At 46.4% G+C, this 21,118-nt stretch overlaps 1 protein-coding gene across 32 annotated transcripts in view; it reads right to left on the reverse strand.

The window, feature by feature from the left end:
• Nucleotides 1–20,306, reverse strand: part of EP400 (E1A binding protein p400) — a 101,226-nt gene extending 80,920 nt beyond the window's left edge. For 20 of the 32 annotated variants that reach the window (XR_008993741.1, XM_036921875.2, XM_036921864.2 and 17 more), the window contains exons 1-5: nucleotides 20,206–20,306; nucleotides 8,005–8,155; nucleotides 7,230–7,277; nucleotides 3,944–5,288; nucleotides 2,261–2,371 (exon numbers count right to left, since the gene is read on the reverse strand). Coding sequence is in view for 30 of the 32 variants with exons in the window: in XM_036921875.2 (XP_036777770.2) it covers nucleotides 2,261–2,371; nucleotides 3,944–5,257 (1,425 nt within the window). In the remaining 2 variants the exon portion in view is untranslated. Of the gene's footprint in view, nucleotides 1–2,260; nucleotides 2,372–3,943; nucleotides 5,289–7,229; nucleotides 7,278–8,004; nucleotides 8,156–20,195 lie in introns of all 32 variants that reach the window. The other 12 variants (XM_036921881.2, XM_036921878.2, XM_036921876.2 and 9 more) reach the window with 5 other exon arrangements.
• Between the last annotated feature and the right edge of the window lie 812 nt (nucleotides 20,307–21,118).

Raw genomic sequence — 21,118 nt, forward strand, 5'->3', positions numbered from 1 at the left:
TCAGTATTGTCAAAATGCAACTTCTCCCCAAACTGGTCAACAGATTCAGTGAAATCCCAATCATCAAATTACAACCACCATACACATATCAGAAAGACTACATGAGAAAAGTAAGGACAAGTGTGGGGTGTAGGGGGATGCAAAACAGAAAGAACAGCCCTTACTGCAGTGGGAATGCCAGGTGGCATGGCCACTGGAGAAAGTTTGGCAGTTTCTTACAAAACTGAACACACACTAAACAACCCAGCAATCTGTCTCCTAGACATTTCCCCAAATGAAATGAAAGCCTGTGTTCACAAAAAGACTGTACATGAACATTCAGAGGAGAATCATTCATAAATGCCAAAAACTATAGAAATAACCCACATGTTCTTCAAAGATGAATGGATAAACAAACTAGGGAAATTCACACAATGGAATATCACTCAGCAAAAAAAGAAACAAACTACTGGTAAATGCAACAAGAGTGGATGAATTCCACATGCAGTGAAAGAAACCAGACAGGAAAGGCAGGATACTGTAAAAGGTGACATCACAGTAGTGAGGACAAGGCAGGAAGGGGGCAACAGGACTCCTCTGCTCCCTGACCATGGAGCTTTATGTGTCTGTCAACACTCAGAACTGGAGACCCAATAGAGTGAATTTCACTGAATTAAATACATTTAAATAAACAAATAATACTGTTAATAACACATTATTAAAATAAGAATCCATGTATAAATATATGAACAGAAGAAAAAAGAAAGCTCATTGTTACAGTAGAATGTCAACTCATAAATGGCGAAAGAATAATGACATTAGAAAATTCACTGTGTAGTCTTTAAGGTAGTAAATGATTCTGGCAAGATTCATCAATGAATACTAGAATTAGTGGTTCAAAGTTTAATAAGATATTTACGGAGTCTCAAAGTATCTTCCCCTAATTGCTCAACATTTACCAAGGGAGAGTTAAGAACTTCCACTGGAAAAGCCCAGTAATGCCATCCTCCTCACCATGGTCACAGTGGACCATCCTGGCCACCTGACATGGCACACATGGACACAGCATCATTCTGTGTGTGTTCCTCTCAAAAAGTCATGACCCAAATCAGACACCAGGGAACATCAGACAGTCCCATACCACAGCACAGTCTGCAAAACAACTGGCCTGTATGCCTCAAAAATGCAAAGGTCATCAAAGACTGAGGAGCAACCCAGCTTAAAGACCAAAGAGGCATTAAAGACCACCAACGAAACAGTAGGTGACCCCAAATGGCGATCACTGGGACACAGACACAGGTGCCCAAGAGCTGTGTCTAGTCCTGGTGCTCTCTCTCTGCAGACCTTCTTGATTCAACTCTGCTGTGGCCAGGCAAGACAATATTCTTACCTAATGCCTCCTGGCATCCTCAGATATAATAGCATATGACGTGATGTCTACACCCTCTCTTTAATAGCTCAGAGGAAAATGTGTGTGTGCACAGACAGAAACAGAGACCGAGAATAATACAAGTGGCCCAAAGCCAACAACTGGTGAATGTGGGTACAGCATATAAGAGGAGGTCTTTAAATCATTATTTCAACTTTTAAATATGCTTAAAATCAAATCAAAATTAAAAATAAAAAAATGTTTAAAACATCACCACAAAGATTAAACTGCTTCCAGAACCAAGCATAATCTCTTCCCAAACTACTAGAATCTGACCTGTACTTTTAGGTTCTTGGCATTATTAATGTAACATTGAGTGATTTAATTTTCAGAAAATCATTAAAAGTTTAAAATATTTTAAATATTTTACATTCAGTTAACATCCTACAATCCAGATGCTTTCAGAGGTGTTTCACTTCAGTGTTTCTTCCAGCTACAGAAAACATCAAGTTATCATCGGCTTCAAATCTTTTTTTTTAAATTTTTCTTTTTTGCACATTCTCAAAAATACAGATAGAAGACACAGGGAAGAGCAACATTTAAAACACAGCACACAAGGAATCCTGAGCACACATTCAACAGGACTGTAGTAAGTATTAGATGACAAGCATGCGAAAGCTACTACTGCATTACAGGTCAACACAAAAAAAGAATGCATTAAGATCTGTGTTGTCATTTAATCATGCAATTTAATTTTATAATTGTATATGCAGGAAGACTTTCTTATTTTTTAAAATAAGGAATGGGCTCTGGAAAAAAATGCTGAAGAGCAAATAGTAAATTGAAGGTTAAAATATCTGGATGAAGGAAAAGTTTGGGATGAGACTACATTTTAGAACCATCGAAAAGTACCTGAAATGGTTGCTGCTGGGATGAAAAAGCAGCAGAAACATTTGGAGGAAGCTGGGTTGCTATAGCAACAGGAGTACCAGTCTGCCCATCCTTTCCTGTCACAACCTTTACCTGAGAGGAGATATTTTGAGAAAAAAAGGCAACATAATTTTTAAGACTGCTCAAAATGTTGTTAGAATTTTATTGCTGATAGCTCACTGATGTTTGGGGTTTAAAAAAGAAGTATTTTTGCATCAAATCCTATGAAAAGACACTGCACTGATTTATGACAGATTTATAACATAACAACTTGACTCAGCTGCAAATCTTGCAGGAACTCCAATTTCAGTCACAAGTGCAGTATTTTTAGATTTTGTGTAACTTTTAATTTAAAAAAATGGAAATGGCAGACAGTCTACAAATTAACAAAGCCCTAACCTCATAGGCAGTTTGCACAGAGCCTCTCCATTCCCTACGACATGTGGGTCAGAATTACAAAGGTCTATCTCAGCAGGAAGTTATAAAAAGGGACTTATTTTCCTTCCTAAGCACAGATAAGGGGGACTGAGCCTACAGACATCATTGATATACAAACATAAAGAGAACTGAATTTCACTATTTCATGGCAATAGAGGTGAAATCCTCAAAATAATCATAAAAACCTTTTGGAAAATAAAAATGGTTCATCCTCAAAAGGGTGTTACGGAAAACACAGAATGGCAAAGCCACACAGATACATCCATAATTATCAATGAGGGCAGCTGGGCAAAGAGACCAGCTTTTGTTTGCCAAAGGCTGATTTCTTTGCAGGAGAAGAGCTGACAAAGAGTTCAAGTTATTTCAGCTACATCATCAAACAAAATAAGCTCCACCAACATAGTGTGCACCACACAACACACGGCACAGAGCACAGTGCGGGACGGCGCTCCTCACTCACGCCCACCGCTTTGATGAGCTGCTGTTTTAGGAAGTACAAATTAAAGGACTTTAGGAACTGCTATGGTGTTAAGAGATCTCAACTGGGTGATTTATTAAGTAACCAGCCCAGGAACCCCTAAGTGCTACTACCTAAAAAAGATTCTCCCTTAGATATTATTCAACAGATATTTACAAAAGTGTGAATTTAAAATATGACTTCAAATCTAAGACTACATCTAAAATATGAGAAAATTCTAATTTTTTGCCATAATAACTGTACTTTAATCATAAAGATGCCATACAATTGTACCTTCTGATTAATAATTATGACAGATATGCTATAAAAAGCTAGTGATTCAAATCTGTTGCTTAAAAACCACATTCATCGTTTTTTTAACAGGTGGACCTCTGTAAGTAAAATGTGAACCTGAAGCCCAGCCAGAAGGTATCCCCTTTGACCTCAGTGCTAGCTGACCCCCACAACCAGCAGTGGCAGGAGCCAGGTCAGGCCACACCAAGGGCCTCCAAACCTGGCCAACCCTCTTCTGAAAAGAGCACTTGGTTCTGAATTACCATCATCCACTGCGCCATTCTGCACCTTCTGCCCAATGGCTCAGACAGCCTTCCCTTCCATGGAGAGAAGGAAAATCACCTCTGGTTTACTCCTGGATCAAGTCCTTGTGAAACCACAGCTTAAAACCCCCAGCCTCACAGGTTAAATTTACAGCCGTCTGCACTCAAATCTGGCAGCGCCCACGGCCCAGCTACCACCCTGCCGTGCCTCACCTCGTCGTTGATGACCTCAGACTTCTCTTCCTCCTCCTCCTCCTCCTCCTCCTCTTCCTCCAGGTCCAAATCATTCTGCCTGAGATAAGCTTGCAACGGGGCATAATGCTTCTTCTTGAATGCTAAGAAGTCCATCATGTTCCCTTGGAGGTGTTGCAAGAAGAAGAGTTCGATCAGGCACTCCCTGAAGGCCTCCCTCAGCAACCCCATCTCCCGGTAGTGGTAGTCCAGGCACTGCTTCCGCATCTGGGCCAACTCCTGGGAGGCCGGGGGGATCTCCTCCAGCTTCTTGGGAGCCTTTCTCACCCCCATGCTGCCCGCAGATGTGAGAGGAAGGCCAGAGAGGCCAGGGGGCACTGTGGTCCTGGAAGGGCTGGTGGGTGGGGGTGGGGATGCCATCCCGAACGCCGAAGCCCCCCCAACCCCAACCCCGACCCCAGACAGCAGAGGTCTGCTCAGCGGTGGCCCCTGCAGCGCCTGCTGCTGGACCAGCTGCCCCTGGATGATGCTGCTGATCTGGGGTGGTAAGCTTGCTGTGGTGATGTGGCTGGGGCTAGCCAAGGGCTGCAGGCCTGCTCCGCCTGCAGCCGCAGGGCTCTGAGGTCCCAGGTGGTGGACAGTACCCCCAGACTGTGTGTGGGACTGTGACAGTCTCCGTTCCCGGACCGCGATGGGAGTCCCTGTATGCTGCATCTGCACCTGGGTTCCCTGTGCCACTTGGGTGAGGCCAGTGCCCTCCTGAAACACAAAGTGCCCACCACTGGATGGGCTCAAGCTGATCTGCCTCACCAGCACACTGGCGTCCACAAAGCCCCCGGTGGGACTGCCGCTGCAAAGGCCCAGGCTCGGGCCAGGAGCACCTGCCCGCACACTCTGCAGGCCTGGCCCTGGCCCCGGGCTGGGCTGGGTAGGGCTCTGAGTCTGCACCTGCTGGGACAGCGGTGAGGTGACCTGGATGTATGATGGAGACCCATGCTCAAAGCGCCTCTGCTGAGCACTGAACTGAAAACCTGGAGAGGCAGGGCTGGGCAGTGGCAGAGGTGCAAGCGTGATCTGAGGGCTCCCACCCACCACTGGTCCAACGCTCTGAAGGGCGAGGTTCACATTCTGCCCGGCTGCTGGGCTCCTGCTCATCAGCTGCTGGACTTGGTACCCAGGGGACTGGGGAGCAGACGGGCTCGCCGATGGCACAAAGGGAGTGGCAGGGGACTGAGGCGGGTTGGGCTGGGCCTGCTCCTCTCCCTCGCTGCCGGCGAAGGCCCTGGCCCTCTGCAGCTGGTGCTGGACGTTCTGAGGGCCGCTGCCATGGTGCATTATCGCCCCTTGCTACCCGCCTGACGTCCTCCTGGAAAGCCAAAGTTAAAGCAAGTTACTTAAAGGCAAGTAGGATAGTCTGACTGCCACACGTTGCCACTGGCAACACAGAGGGACACACCAAGGAGGCACTCAGAGGTGAAAGAGCCCTCTATCGAGCCATGCATTAGCTGGCTCTGGAGACAACCTCCTTCAGCACAGATGAGGGACAGGTCATCCTGGCTCACTGCTGATCCCAAGGAGCCAGCCACTGGGGAAGGTGGCTAGCATCACTTGCTCAGGTCAAGCAGGATCTGACTCGGCCCTGGCACTGGCGACCGGTACATTTCTTCCTGAAAGCCTTTTCTAGTCTAGTGGCCCTGCTCTATGTCTCACAAGCTGGAGGGCTGTCCACCTGCCTTTCCAGTTAAGGATCAGTGGCTTGCTTGCTTCTGCCTGGCATCCAGGCAGTCCGTAACTACTGCCAAGCACAAGTGTACATGTGGGCACAGGGTCATATGCCACAGTCGCTCCATCACCAAAATAGAACATCCAAATTGTTCACTTGTCAGCACACCACCACAGACAGCCCCATGAATCAAGTGCAGATACTCAGATACTCTGAGCCCTGTTAGGGGTCAGACCCTATGCTCCTGGGGGACAGCAACCAGGGCCGGGTGCCAATCACCTCATCATGGGAGGGGTACAGCCTGTCACAGGGGCTACAACGACACAGGGGGGCAACTCTACACCTCAGCAAAAAGAAAACCTCATAGGCAGATAAGGGGATCAGCCAGGACTCAGGCCTGCAGTCTGGGAGGGTCCCCAGGAGGGGTCTGCAACTCTTGCAGCTGGTATCAGGGCTTCACAGGGCCTTCATAGCCCCAAATCTGCCTAAAGAATGGACTGGAGGAAATGGAGGATGAGTAGCAGGGACTCGCCAGCAGGGCTACTTCCCATAGCAGCAGAAAGCAGAGGCCCAAGCAGGACGAGGCCAGTTCTGAGCTATGTCCAGGGAAACAACCCCTGTCCCCACCCCAACATGAGAATAGGACAATAGTGAAGCCCCACAGCTGCTCCCCACTGACATGGCTCAGGCACAGAAACTGCCTTCCACCATTTAAAATTCTCAAGCTATAACCAACACATCCAGCTCATTTCTTGACGTTCCCTCCACCCTCTCCCAGGACAGGCAGATGTGTTCTTTCACCTTGCGATCAGCGCTGCTTTCTCGCCGAGAACGTGGATGAGGGGTGGAAAGCGTTCTAAGCCAGAAGTCACAGAACTTACAGAGTAGAAACGGGTAGATAGGAATGCTCCACGGTCCCGGGGTCTGGGTTGAAAGGTGTGCATAAATGGAACCAAAGGCTACAGAATTTATGGTACACAAGTAAAGGTTGAGGAAACGTAAAAAGCAGCATCAGAGCAGCCAGTGGAATGGCACTTTCTGCTCAGATGGCTATTCCTGAACACAGTCTGGGGATCACGGGTAAGCTGCAGCAAACCTACTGAAGTGAGAAGGACCCAGCGAGGAACAGCCTTAACCAGCGACCCAGGGCCCAGGCTAGGGGCTCAGCAGAGGGACTGGGAGTGTGGGCCAGGGCTCTCAGGCACACTTACTGCATTCAAATCAAGATTTTGCTCCTGATCTTCTTAAGCATTATGAGGGAGATTAGTGGGGAATAGCACAAAAATAAACATATTTAGGATTACTTCCTCAGAACACATGCCCAGAATATCAAAGGTGATCAGCAGGAGAGAACAAGGCCAGAAAGAACTGTCTCACATATAATTCATAAGACCAGGGAGAGGTATTGGGGAGAAAAATGTTATGGCAATGGATTAACACACTGAGAAAAATCCCATCTAAATTCTCACCACAGATGAGTCACCAAAATAAATGAAGCATTTTTGTAAGCTAACATCACAAGTTTTTTACATAATATTTAAAAAAAAACAGGAAAATGTCAAGAGCAGTAAAGTGAATACTTACTGAAGGTCTGAAGGGGATTCGCTTTCCCGAAGGTCAGTGACACTGTGTCTGAAAGGTAGATGGGTTTGAAGACACACACTTTAAAACATTTAAAACTCAAAACTAAGTCATCAGAATCAAAACACAAGTATCTTGGGAGGAGCATCTGAAGTAGCAATTACAAGAGGACTATTCCAGCACTACAGAAAGACTCACACAAATGTTTAAAACACTGAGACGCCAGCAGAAAAAGAATTAAGGGCAAGAGACCATTCGCAAAAGGAGAGATTGTGCACTTGGTCAGCAGAGGTGGCGCCCAGCCTCAGGGCTAAAGCAGTAGCGCAGATGAGGGGAGCACCGCCAGAGCCACACAGCCCTGACACCCCACCACCTGGCTGGCATCCTGCTGTGGCTGGTGGGGCATGGGGACAGGGGCTCAAAGCACAGAACACACCAACAGGTGGCCCAGCAGAAGGGCCTATCTGACCCCATGACCCTCAACCCAGGAATCCTACCTCTGGAAATCTCTCCTAAGGAATTCACCTACCTGTTCTTTTAAAAACTGTGCATAAAAATATTCACTATAGAATAAAATGGTAAAAGTAAAAAGGAGTGTAACCAAAAATATCCAAAATTCAAGTTCCAGACAGAGACTACGCAATAAAAATGGAAAATGTTCCAGATATATTAAGTAAAAAAAGCAGGACACCAATTTTACATTATAAACATCAATCACTTGCTAAAAATTTAAATTAAAAAGCTATCCACTGAAACATATTAGAATATGAACACTGACCTTCCCCGGGGAGAAGGAACTAAACGGAGCAGCCTCGGCGAGGTGAGGGCCGAGCCATGGACACACCCACCGCACCAGGAGCGGCAGGATGCCAGGGAGCAGAGCCCTACTGCAGGATGGAGTGCAGCGGGTCACTCACACCACAGGACATCTGGAACAGGCAGAACCAAGGCACAGAGATTAGGCAGAACCTGCCGGCTGTGGTGGGGAGGTTGGCTCAAGAGAGGCAGGAGGGAGTCCGGGTGTGAGGCCATTTTTCCATTTGACTTATGAGGATGGCTACAAGAGTCAATGTCTACAAATAGTGTGCAGCGCCTTCAAGTGGGATCCCAGAGACAATATGGCAGTCAGCACCATGTCTCCTAGCACATCGGCATCTGGCAGCCCAGTAATCCGACTTCTAGATCAGCCGAAGAATAAACGAGAGCTGTGTTCCAGGACACGCAGGTGGCCATGGAAGTAATATTTACAGAAAAAAGGTGGCATGTCCAACAATAAATATCAATACATTTGATATAGCTACCCAAAATAAGTTAATGTTGTATATGTGATGGCACACTGAATTCTTCTATTATGGCTCTATGCTTTCCAGATTGCCCTTTGTTGTCACGTGCCCCAGTCACTAGTGTTGTGCACCAAACTCTCCCATTAAAATATTTTGAATTTTCATACCACAAAGGTATAAAACTAGAAATAAATTGTACAAAGAAAGCGAAAAGGTTCACAAACACATGGAGGCTTAACAACATGCTCCTAAATAATCAATGGATCAATGACCAAATTAAAATGGAGATCCAGCAATATATGGAAACAAATGACAACAACAACACAAAGTCCCAACTTCTGCGGGACACAGTGAAAGCAGTCTTAAAGAGGAAAGTATATAGCAATCCAGGCATATTTAAAGAAGGAAGAACAATCCCAAATGAATAGTCTAATGTCACAATTATCAAAATTGGAAAAAGAAGAACAAATGAGGCCTAAGGTCAGCAGAAGGAGGGACATAATAAAGATCAGAGAAGAAATAAATAAAATTGAGAAGAATAAAACAATAGAAAAAATCAATGAAACCAAGAGCTGGTTCTTCGATAAAATAAATAAAATAGATAAGCCTCTAGCCAGACTTAGTAAGAGAAAAAGAGAATCAACACACATCAACATTATCAGAAACGAGAAAGGAAAAATCATGACGGACCCCACAGAAATACAAAGAATTATTAGAGAATACTATGAAAGCCTATATGTTAACAAGCTGGAAAACCTAGGAGAAATGGACAACTTCCTAGAAAAATATAACCTTCCAAGACTGACCCAGAAAGAAACAGAAAATCTAAACAGACCAATTACCAGCAACAAAATTGAAGCAGTAATCAAAAAACTACCCAAGAACAAAATCCCCGGGCCAGATGGATTTACCTCAGAATTTTATCAGACATACAGAGAAGACATAATACCCACTCTCCTTAAAGTTTTCCAAAAAATAGAGGAGGAGGGAATACTCCCAAACTCATTCTATGAAGCCAACATCACCCTAATACCAAAACCAGGCAAAGACCCCACCAAAAAAGAAAACTACAGACCAATATCCCTGATGAACGTAGATGCAAAAATACTCAACAAAATATTAGCAAACCGAATTCAAAAATACATCAAAAGGATCATACACCATGACCAAGTAGGATTCATCCCAGGGATGCAAGGATAGTACAACATTAGAAAATTCATCAACATCATCCACCACATCAACAAAAAGGACAAAAAACCACATGATCATCTCCATAGATGTTGAAAAAGCATTCAACAAAATTCAACATCCATTCATGACAAAAACTCTCAACAAAATGAATATAGAGGGCAAGTACCGCAACATAATAAAGGTCATGTATAATAAACCCACAGCTAACATCATACTGAACAGCGAGAGGTTGAAAGCTTTTCTTCTGAGATCAGGAACAAGACAGGGATGCCCACTATCCCCACTGTTATTCAACATAGTACTGGAGGTCCTAGCCATGGCAATTAGACAAAACAAAGAAATATAAGGAATCCAGATTGGTAAAGAAGAAGTTAAACTGTCACTATTTGCAGATGACATGATACTGTACATAAAAAACCCTAAAGACTCCACTCCAAAACTACTAGAACTAATATCTGAATTCAGCAAAGTTGCAGGATACAAAATTAACACACAGAAATCTGTGGCTTTCCTATACACTAACAATGAACTAATAGAAAGAGAAATCAGGAAAACAATTCCATTCACAATAGCACCAAAAAGAATAAAATACCTAGGAATAAACCTAACCAAGGAAGTGAAAGACCTATACCCTGAAAACTACAAGACACTCTTAAGAAAAATTAAAGAGGACACTAACAAATGGAAACTCATCCCATGCTCCCAGCTGGGAAGAATTAATATCATCAAAATGGCCATCCTGCCCAAAGCAATATACAGATTCGAAGCAATCCCTATCAAATTACCAACAGCATTCTTCAATGAACTGGAACAAATAGTTCAAAAATTCATATGGAACCGCCAAAGACCCCAAATAGCCAAAGCAATCCTGAGAAGGAAGAATAAAGTGGGGCGGGAATCTCGCTCCCCAACTTCAAGCTCTACTACAAAGCCACAGTAATCAAGACAATTTGGTACTGGCACAAGAACAGAGCCACAGACCAGTGGAACAGAATAGAGACTCCAGACATTAACCCAAACATATATGGCCAATTAATAAATGATAAAGGAGCCATGAACATACAATGGGGAAAGGACGGTCTCTTCAACAGATGGTGCTGGCAAAACTGGACAGCTACATGTAAGAGAATGAAACTGGATCACTGTCTAACCCCATACACAAAAGTAAACTCCAAATGGATCAAAGACCTGAATGCAAGTCATGAAACCATAAAACTCTTAGAAAAAAACATAGGCAAAAATCTCATGGAAATAAACATGAGTGACTTCTTCATGAACATATCTCCCCGGGCAAGGGAAACAAAGGCAAAAATGAACAAGTGGGACTATATCAAGCTGAAAAGCTTCTGTACAGCAAAGGACACCATCAATAGAACAAAAATGTACCCTACAGTATGGGAGAATATATTCATAAATGACAGATCCGATAAAGGGCTGACATCCAAAATATATAAAGAGCTCACACACCTCAACAAACAAAAAGCAAATAATCCAATTTAAAAAATGGGCAGAGGAGCTGAATAGACAGTTCTCCAAAGAAGAAATTCAGATGGCCAACAGACACATGAAAAGATGCTCCACATCGCTTGTCATCAGAGAAGTGCAAATTAAAACCACAATGAGATATCACCTCACAACAGTAAGGATCGCCACCATCCAAAAGACAAACAACAAATGTCGGTGAGGTTGTGGAGAAAGGGGAACCCTCCTACACTGTTGGTGGGAATGTGAATTAGTTCAACCATTGTGGAAAGCAGTATGGAGGTTCCTCAAAATGCTTAAAATAGAAATACCATTTGACCCAGGAATTCCACTTCTAGGAATTTACCCTAAGAACGCAGCAGCCCAGTTTGAAAAAGACAGATGCACCCCTATGTTTATCGCAGCACTATTTACAATAGCCAAGAAATGGAAGCAACCTAAGTGTCCATCAGTAGATGAATGGATAAAGAAGATGTGGTACATATACACAATGGAATACTATTCAGCCATAAGAAGAAAACAAATCCTACCATTTGCAACAACATGGATGGAGCTGGAGGGTATTATGCTCAGTGAAATAAGCCAGGTGGAGAAAGACAAATACCAAATGATTTCACTCATATGTGGAGTATAAGAACAAAGAAAAACTGAAGGAACAAAACAGCAGCAGAATCACAGAACCCAAGAATGGACTAACAGTTACCAAAGGGAAAGGGACTGGGGATGATGGGTGAGAAGGGAGGGATAAGGGTGGGGAAAAAGAAAGGGGGCATTACGATTAGCATGTATAGTGTTGTTGGGGGGTACGGGGAGGGCTGTACAACACAGAGAAGACAGGTGGTGATTATACACCATCTTGCTACACTGATGGACAGTGACTGTAGTGGGGTGGGGGGTTGGTACTTGGTGAAGGGGGGAGCCTGGTAAACATAGTGTTCTTCATGTAATTGTAGATTAATGATAGCAAAAATAAAATAAAAATAAAAATAAAAATAAAAAAATAATAGTAACAGATTTTACTAAAAAAAATTACAATAAAAGTCAAAAAGACTGATAAAAAAATACTTGTGGAGCATGTGTGACAGACAAAAAGTTACCCATCCTTCACACAGCAAGAATTCTGACAAACCAGAGTCCAAACCCCAAAAAGAGAAGAGGGTATAAACCAGCAATTATGCAGGAAATACAAATGCAAATGAAAAACACTCACCTCATCACTAAGGAAGTGTGATATAAAGTGAGAAAGACATGCTGTCAGCAAAGGTCACAAAGACTGGTGCCATTTGAGAGAGGGCCCCACACACATGGGGGAAGCAAAGCCAGCAATACCTGAAAGGCATCAGCCATTACCTATTGCAATGCTAACACCTACTTATATTAAGGGGTCCCACTTCTGGGGATCTCTTCATGGAAACATGCAATTATCCAAGGATGGTCACTGGAACAATATTTATAATAACAAAAATTGCAAACAATGTTAATGTCCACCCATGGGGAACTTTTAACAAAATTTGGTGGGGTCACCACTTAGAGGCAGCCACTAAAATTGAGTAAGGAGTTTCCTATGTGCTGAAATTATGTATCTTGAGTAAAGTTGGACATCTATATAGCATATAAATACACATGTGTCCTGGAACATGCTTTTAAAATTCTGATGTGACTACATGTATATAGAGGTATGTATACTCCAAGTGTCTCTAAACACAGTAAGAGAATCACCTTTGGCCAAGCACAGCCAAGAGTAACAGGTAGGCTGCCTGACTGCGAGGGGATGAGCACTAGCACCCAGAGACACTCCTCAGGCTCTGGGGCAGGGATGGAGCAGGGGACAACAGATGGAGCAGAGAACAAGTGAGCGGAAGGTTGAGACTGAAGTGGCGGAGCAGTGAGGGCCAACTGCACTGCACAGGAGAGCACCTATCATTCAAAGGGGAATCTGGCAGTTCCAGGGGCCCTGCCAGACCCAGACTGAAGGCTTGGTCTGTTTAGGCCGTATGACACTGTCTCATGTTTGGATTTATTTCAATGAGTATTTTTAAATCAGGAGATTTCACAGGAAAACACAACCTGTTGGCTTCATTCATTAGAAAAATCCAAATTCTGGCCATACTCCCCACCAGCAACAAGCAGAAGGTCCAGGCCACCAGGCTCACTGCAGTCACCACCCAGGTAATGAAGCCTCCCCAGGCCAAAGCCAGGGCCAAGCACTGTCCATCATCAGCACTGCTACGTGGGGAAGCATTTCTCCACATAACATCATCACCACAGGAGACCTGTGTGTAGCACATGGTGTCTGGGTCAAAGGGCCCCCAGGAGGTGGAAACGGGGACGTCACAGACAGGGTCCTGCCTGTCAAACATAAGGACCAGTCTATGACTTCCACATGCCATCACCAGCATAATCCAAAACCCACACTGCCTTCTTGACCAAGACTGCAATCCATCAAAACACTCTAAGGATCTCTCTGCAAGGCCACTCACAAGTAACAAATGAAACGTTTGATTCAACTCACTCACTCCTAGCTTGTAGTTATGAAATGGGATTTCCTGTTACAAAAATCTGTTATATGAAGTGGAACTCTTAAGGCTTGAAGTTGAATTTTTCAAGCACAATGACTTGTAAATTCATCACTCATAATAAAAGAAATGAAAATTAAAACTAAGCTGAAATTTATCATCTATCACACTGACGAAAATTCAAAAAAGCCCATCAACACACTGGCAGTGACAGAGAACCAGGCGTTGCAATTCTGCTGTGGTATGCAGTCTAACTCCACAGAGGATCCTAACCCCTTAACAGAGGTATACACACTCATACCTTGGACACAGCAGTCCCACTATGAATTCCCTTTAAATACCCACCTCCAATTTGAAAATAGGTAAGCACAAAGTTTATTCACCATGGCCTTACTTGTAAATGCAAAATACTGGAAACAAACTCCATGTTCATTGTCAGAGACTGGCTGGCTATGTCCACTCACTGGAGCACTGTACAGCTGAACAGAAGCCTAAGGAACAGCTCCACGAACTGGTACTGAGCGATTTCCAGAACATACAGTTAGGTCAAATAAGCAAAGTGCAAAAGACAATATATGGTAAACTACCTTTGTATAATAAAGGGGAGGAGACGACAGTGGCATATCTTTACTATATTTTTCTAAAAACAAATAGGTATCTGTGTATATACATATTTTTTTCCCAAACAAGTTCACTAAAAGAGTCTAGAGTAAGTGACACCTTCTAAAAAAGGAACTCTGGAAGAATAAGGTGTAAGTAAATGAGGCTGGTAGCATTCCAGGGTGAGTGTGACAGCAGCAAGAGGGGAAGAGACAGACACTTCTAAGTATTCCGCCTTGTACCATTTTGACTCTTAGAATCAGGTTAAAGTGCCAGTCACTTTATCAAGAATCAGTCAAAAAATAAAATTAAATCAGTAAGGATGAACAAGTCTCTGAAACTGAATATAAACAGAAATAAACAAAGCTAACTCTGGGAAGGACAACATAATCACCAGTGGGGTGGGGAAGGAAGAACTCCAGGTGCTGGAGGAAAACTCAGAGTCAGTCAGCATCAGCTCATGGGCTTTTCTTTAGAACCCCTGTCCAAATTCTGACCAGTGAAATGGCCTGAAATTCATGGCATCCTAGCAGAGCAGAGGGACCTTGGGGCAGCAGACCACAGTGGGCAACAAGTGGAAACTCTACAGAACACGCAACTGTGCAGGCAGCCTGGGAGGTAAGGCAAGAGGGTAGGAGATTGTAGGACAGCAGTTCCCAGCTGCACTGACCTTCTCCATCTTTGAAGAAATAAAGTCATGTCCTCCTTATCATCATTTGAATTTCAAACTGAAGTCAATGTTGGGACCAAAGACAAATCAAGGGACTAAACCACATAAACCTTCTCCTTTCAATGTGGACTCTACACAGATGCCAATGACACACTCACACTCCAGAGCCAGCTACCTGGTAAGGCTGGCAGGCCTGGAAAATGGCTCCAGTGGGTGAGAAGGCAGGGTACGATGGAGCTCAGGGCCCCAAGGCAGCAGTGTGGCCAGCAGTCCATACAGCCCATGCATGGCTGCAGTGTGCCCCATGTTGGCCAGGTGGGCTGGAGGCCTGTGGACCCCCAGACACCACCATAGGTTTTGGTTTTGTGAGAAGCAGCTTAGGGAGAGTCAGACCAGGGTGAGGTGAACCCCATGAGCACAGTGGTGGCAGCTACACCACCAGGCCCTTCAACACCCCAAACACCCGATGTAATAGCCTTCTTTTCCCAAAAACACACTACGACCCTCCTGAACTTCCCTCTGCAGTGCTCTCTGCCCTCCATTCATGGGAAACCTGTGTTCAAGGCTTTTTATCAGCCATGCAGCATGCTTGCATTCCCTAAGAAATTGGGCAGACCAAGAACTGAACAACTGCCCTTGCCTAAGAGAGCTTAAAAAGAAAAAGGCCTAAAAATACTGAAACAAATACTTTCATTCACCTTGAAATGTTCCCCAAAATGTTTAAAAGATGAATCGAAGTGTGAAAGCAGGGAAGACTACAATGTCTAATAGAAAATGAGCAGTGAGTACAAAGGTGTTCACTGTCAAATTCTCTCAGCCTCTGTTCACTTTTGAAATTTTCATAGGTAAACGTTACAGGAAAAAATAATTTCTATGTAAGTGGTAATACCCAGATGTCACTTTACAAAAGACAACTTTAGCAAGAGTCTCATATACTAATAAGACAGTCCTTCTCCCACCTTAGAGTAGATTAGGAAGATTCCAAACTGGTACCTAAAATACAAAGATCCCAACTCAGAGCTAATCTGAGCTGTGAGACTGTTTGCTATTACGGAGACCACCTGAACTGCTGGGAGCTGAGGGCTGGACCAACACGTGACACACCTGCTGATGTAAGAGGCTGTGGTGCCGCGTGAAAAGTCGTGGCAGTGGTGGCAGGTCCTGGGCCTGTGGACCAGAGTCCCAGACCAGACCAAGTGAAATCTATCTCAGCTTGAGAGTAACATTCAAGACAAACTGAAGGAATGGTTCCTCAAACACCAAGAACGCAGCCACGGCCTCCTGGTGACTCGGCAACAGCTGCTCTGCTGCTCAGCCTCTTTCTCCACGGCTGCCCTAAGCTGCCTGTTTAGGCATCTCTCCCCTAATCATCCAAGGAGACTTTAGTACCACAGCTACATCGTATACTTGCTGAGGTACCGTGACCCCCTAGGGAGATCACAAACCACCGTTATACCTATCATGTTTTCACCCTCCTCCCAAGAACCAATTTTCACCCACCCGCTCGTGGGGGATATCACCCTGGTGGAGGATAGAGGCTCTGATGTACAGAAAGAAGCCCGGGAAAATGGGACAACCAAACCGGTTAGTCCTGGGGAGCAAGTCACAAACGAGAAAGAGCAAAGAGGGGCTGTGTGGCCTTCTGTGCTTCTGTACATCTGAACATCAGACCGAGAGGACAATTCATGCATTACTTGTATTAAAAGACTGGCAACAACCCAAATGTCCTTCAACCGGTGGATAGACAAGCTGTGTCCACCCACGCCACAAACACCCTCAGCAACAAAAAAACCAGCTCATGATACGTGCAGCACTGCATGAGTCTCAGACACCTTCTGCTCAGTGGAAGAAGTCAGACTCAAGAGGCCCCCGCTGTGGGCATTCCCTCACCTGACTCCCTGGAAAAGACTCCCAGGTGGAGATTGATGTTGCCAAGGGCTGGAGGGCTAGTAGTTTGAGGTGAATTAACTGTTTTGGATGCTCATTTCTATTGAAATTGCAGAACATTTGTCAAAACTCTCAGAATCCTACACCAAAAAAAGTGACTACTGTGTGTAAATTTGTAAAAAGCTAAGGGAAACGGCAAAGCAAGCACACGCACTTTCCCTTCCAGTGGGGATGTAATTTAAAGAATTTATTTCTACAGTATTAACAACATACAAGAACAAGATAACAGTTTTTGTTGTCCACAAATAAAGCAGGAACCATGGAGGGGCAGAGCTGAGGTCACAGACCCAAAGGATGTCCCCAGGAAAAACACCAAGGGCCAGGGCCTTGACTCCTGAAGGGTGGGCACATGGTACCCCCCCTCTGAGGCTGAGCAGCACAGCCAGACTCCCAGAGGAGGATGCTGCTCTTCCTGTGAGAAAGGTCGACTGCTCGCCCTTGGCAGAGGAAGGAGGAGGACCTTCCCAGTGCACAGTGCCACAGCACTGGGACTGCCAACCCTCAGGGAACACCAGCCCTATCCCAGCTGTGTACCCCAGAGCCTGAGCTGGCAACCCCAAACTCCCTGACAGGGAAGCAAAGGTTCCTTCCCATGCAAAACAAGCACTGAGACATAAAGGGGGTGGGGGGACAGACAGTGCCAAGAGAACTCCCTGCCAGAAAACAACAGCCAGACCAACTCTGGGAGGCTGCCACCGCGGGATGCCCAATCTCACACAGGGTTTCTGGAGGGCAAGGTCAGGTAGCTGAACCCTTCCTTGACCCTCTCAAATGCTCCCACCTGCAACTGACCACCCCATCTCCACCCACAGCAGACCTGAACCACTCTAAGAGCCAATCTCTAACTCACAGCACCCCTACGATTATTAATTACCTGTTTGCGTAGCTCCCTAAAAACTCGCCTGCTTTAGAAAGTAATCTGTTTGTGAACTCATTTACTCAGCATATACTTAGGACCCTCATCCCATCACACACCACTGAAGCACTGGCGTATGAAAGAAGAGAGCACAGTTCCTGCCTCCAAGAAGAGGGCAGCCAGGCGACAAGCAGCAGGGAGCACCAGGCAGCAAGGAATGGCAAAGCTCAGGCAGGCAGAGGGCTGGAGCCAGTGAGCCAGGCAGACAAGGTGCTGGGCTACTCAGGAGCCTCTGCAAAGAGGGACTTCTAGAAAGAAAACTCAGTGACAGACCCAAGGCATGCAGGACCTGAGGCTCTAGTGAGGCCCTGAGCCACGTGTGGCTGGAGCCTAGGGACAGGAAGTGGGTGCAGACCTGGTCACAAGGGGCTTCATAAACTGCCTTAAGGGCTTAGAGTAAAGTGCTCGATCTGACTTCTGTTCTAAGAAATCACCCGGCTGCTCTGATTTCTGCTAGGCAGTTCAGGTGAGCAGGGAGAGCAGCAAGAAGGTCATCAGAATAACCCAGGTGAGATGACATGGGGGGTTGAATGACAGCTGTAACCAAGAAGACAGTAGGGAGCACTTGGGCTTGAGATCCATTTTGAAAGTGCTAACAGATCAGATCTAAGACATGGAAGAAATGTGGAGACCACCCACAAGTTCTGACCCAAACAACTGGAAGAACAGACCTGCCCCCAACTGAGATGTAGCATGTAAGAGGCAGATGTCACACAAGGAAAAGTGGTGGTTTGGAGCAGAAAGATCCAGCCTGGAGATACACATTCAGAACATGCTGACATGTGACCTAACAGTCATAACACAATGAGATCACCTGGGTGTACAGACCACAGAGGAAGTCTGAGGACTGCAGGTAAAGGAACAAGCAAAGAGGCTGGGGGGCGGCAGCCAGCAAGGTAAACGAGAACCGAGAGTGGTATCTTGGTGCCCCGGGAGACGAGTCAAAATGTCCATGAGCAGCCCAACACTGCTGATGGGGACTCAGCAAAGTGGTGACACCCATAGCCCCAGAGACACTTGTTTCAGAGGAGAGGTAATACAAAAGCTTAAGGAAGTTGATTCAAGAGAATGAGAGGGCAAGATAATGGGGACAAAGAGTACATGATTCTAACTCTGTATAAAAGAAAGCTAGGACCTAGAAAGGGTCGCTGCAGGGACTGTATGTTGATGGGGATGCTTTGGAGAGAAGATAAACTGACAGGAGGACAAGCACAGGAGAGCCATGGCCTGGAGCGGGCAAGAAAAGGTGGGCCTGATAAAGGAGATGGTCCACAGATCCTACAGCACTATAGCAGTTACTGCATAGAACTTACCGACAGGATCACATAACTACCTTTTTTTAAAGCATATAAAATTACACTATACAATCCCGATTGTAAAAAAAAATTACAAAGAACAAGGGGCCATAAACAAACTGTAAATTGTGCTTATCTCTGGATGGTAGATGATTTAGAAATTTAAAATGCATTTTAACATTCAAAGAGCATATTTATTAGTTCCACTAAAAAGGTTACAAAAACCATTTTATTGTACATATCATGTAAAAAGTACAACAGAAAATACAAGTAAAAAATAACACTCATCTAAAATTCCAGGGTTGAGCACTATTAGCATTCTGCTATGCTTTCTATGATAAGGTCACATCTGGGCAGAGACCACAGAGCCACAGATCTCCATGGGCAAAGTTTCCGGGCGGCGGGGGGGGGCCAGGCAGCCGCGCAAGTGGGCAGGTAAGAGGCCTAGGTCATAAGCACCCGCCTAAGTCAAAGGCCCTGGGCTTGAATTTGCCCCTGGTGTCCCTCGCGGAGCGGTCTGACAAACCACCTTCCCACCGCATCTGTGTCCACAGCTACGCAGGAGGGGAGGTCCAGGCGGAGAGCCCGCTAGGGGTCGGAGGGGATCCCAGCCGCTGGAGGTGGGGGAGGTCTCGAGCCCGCTGAGGGAATCCTAGCCCGCTGGAGATGTATGTGGAAAGGGATCCCAGCCCACTGGATGTAAGGGGGGCGGGGTTCCTGTCCGCGGGATGTGTGTGGGGTGGGGGTGGATTCCAGCCCGCTAGATGTGTGGGAGGGGGTTCCAGCCCGCTTGAGAAGTCCGCGTCTGGATACCCAGCACCAAACACGGCGCCGCGCCCCCAGCTGACTTTCACGCCAAGAGCTGGAGGGCCACACCGTGCCCGACCCCCACCCCCGCCGCCCCGGTGACCCACAGCCCCCGCAGGCCCCGCAGCCTCCGCCGTCCCTCACGGCTCCACGCCCCCGGTAAACCCCGCGGCCGCGGCAGACGCGTCCAAGCGCCCAAGGGGGCGGGGCCTCAAAAGGGGGCCGCAGGACCACCACCCACACCCTTCGCCACACCCGCCACGCCCACCTACCCCGGGCCTGAGCCGCGTCCTGCTGGGGGTGCGGGTCGAGGCTGCGCCACTCCGCTCGACACATCCGGGGCCGTGGGCGCAGGAAGCGGCGGCGCGCCCGCTACGGCGAGCCGGAAGGGACGCGCACAGAGCTGGCAGCTGCGCGATGGCGACGGGTGTGACGTCGGCGGAGCGGGAGGTGACGAGACGGCCGGGAGGGCTAGAGAGGCCGAGCGAGGAGGGCGGGCCGATGGGCCGGCTACGGGCCCGGGCGCTGGGGCGCGGAGGCCGGCAGGGGGCGCGCAGCGGGCGCGGGCTGTGTGCCCGCAGAAGCTGCCCGCCCGGAGAAGTTGGGGGAGGAGGAGGAGTTCCCCGGGGAGGAGGGTACCGAGCGGCCCCACCCCTCCTCCTGCACGTTTAGGGGTGGACGAGGGGAGTCGCCGGGTTTGCACGCCCTGGGCCCCTCCGCAAGGTGCCGGACACCATGTCCACTTGTAAAGGAACGAAGTGGCCCCGGCCCCCGCCCACACGCAAGCGGACTCAAGGCGGATGCGGGTCTAAATGTGAGCGGGGATGGTAACAGCCTCAGGGCAGGACGCAGGTGTAAACCTCCGCTACCTTGGGTTACACAGTGGTTCTTAGGCATGACACCGAAAGTACAAGATCAAAAGAAAGACTACATACCCTGGACATCTTCAACACAAAAAACTTAATTGCTTCAAATGACACCATTAAGACAACCCACAGAATTGGAGAAAACACCCGATAAGGGACTTGTGTCAGGAAAATGTAAAGAACTTGCAATTCAACAATTAACCTCCAAAGAAGATGAATAAAAAACACACAAAAAGCTGTGCAGCGCATCAGGGATCATGGAAATGCACACCAAAACCACAATGAATACCACTTCACACACTAGGATGGCAAGAATCAA

The sequence above is a fragment of the Manis pentadactyla genome, chromosome 14, assembly GCF_030020395.1.
Source record: "Manis pentadactyla isolate mManPen7 chromosome 14, mManPen7.hap1, whole genome shotgun sequence".
NCBI lineage: Eukaryota > Metazoa > Chordata > Mammalia > Pholidota > Manidae > Manis > Manis pentadactyla.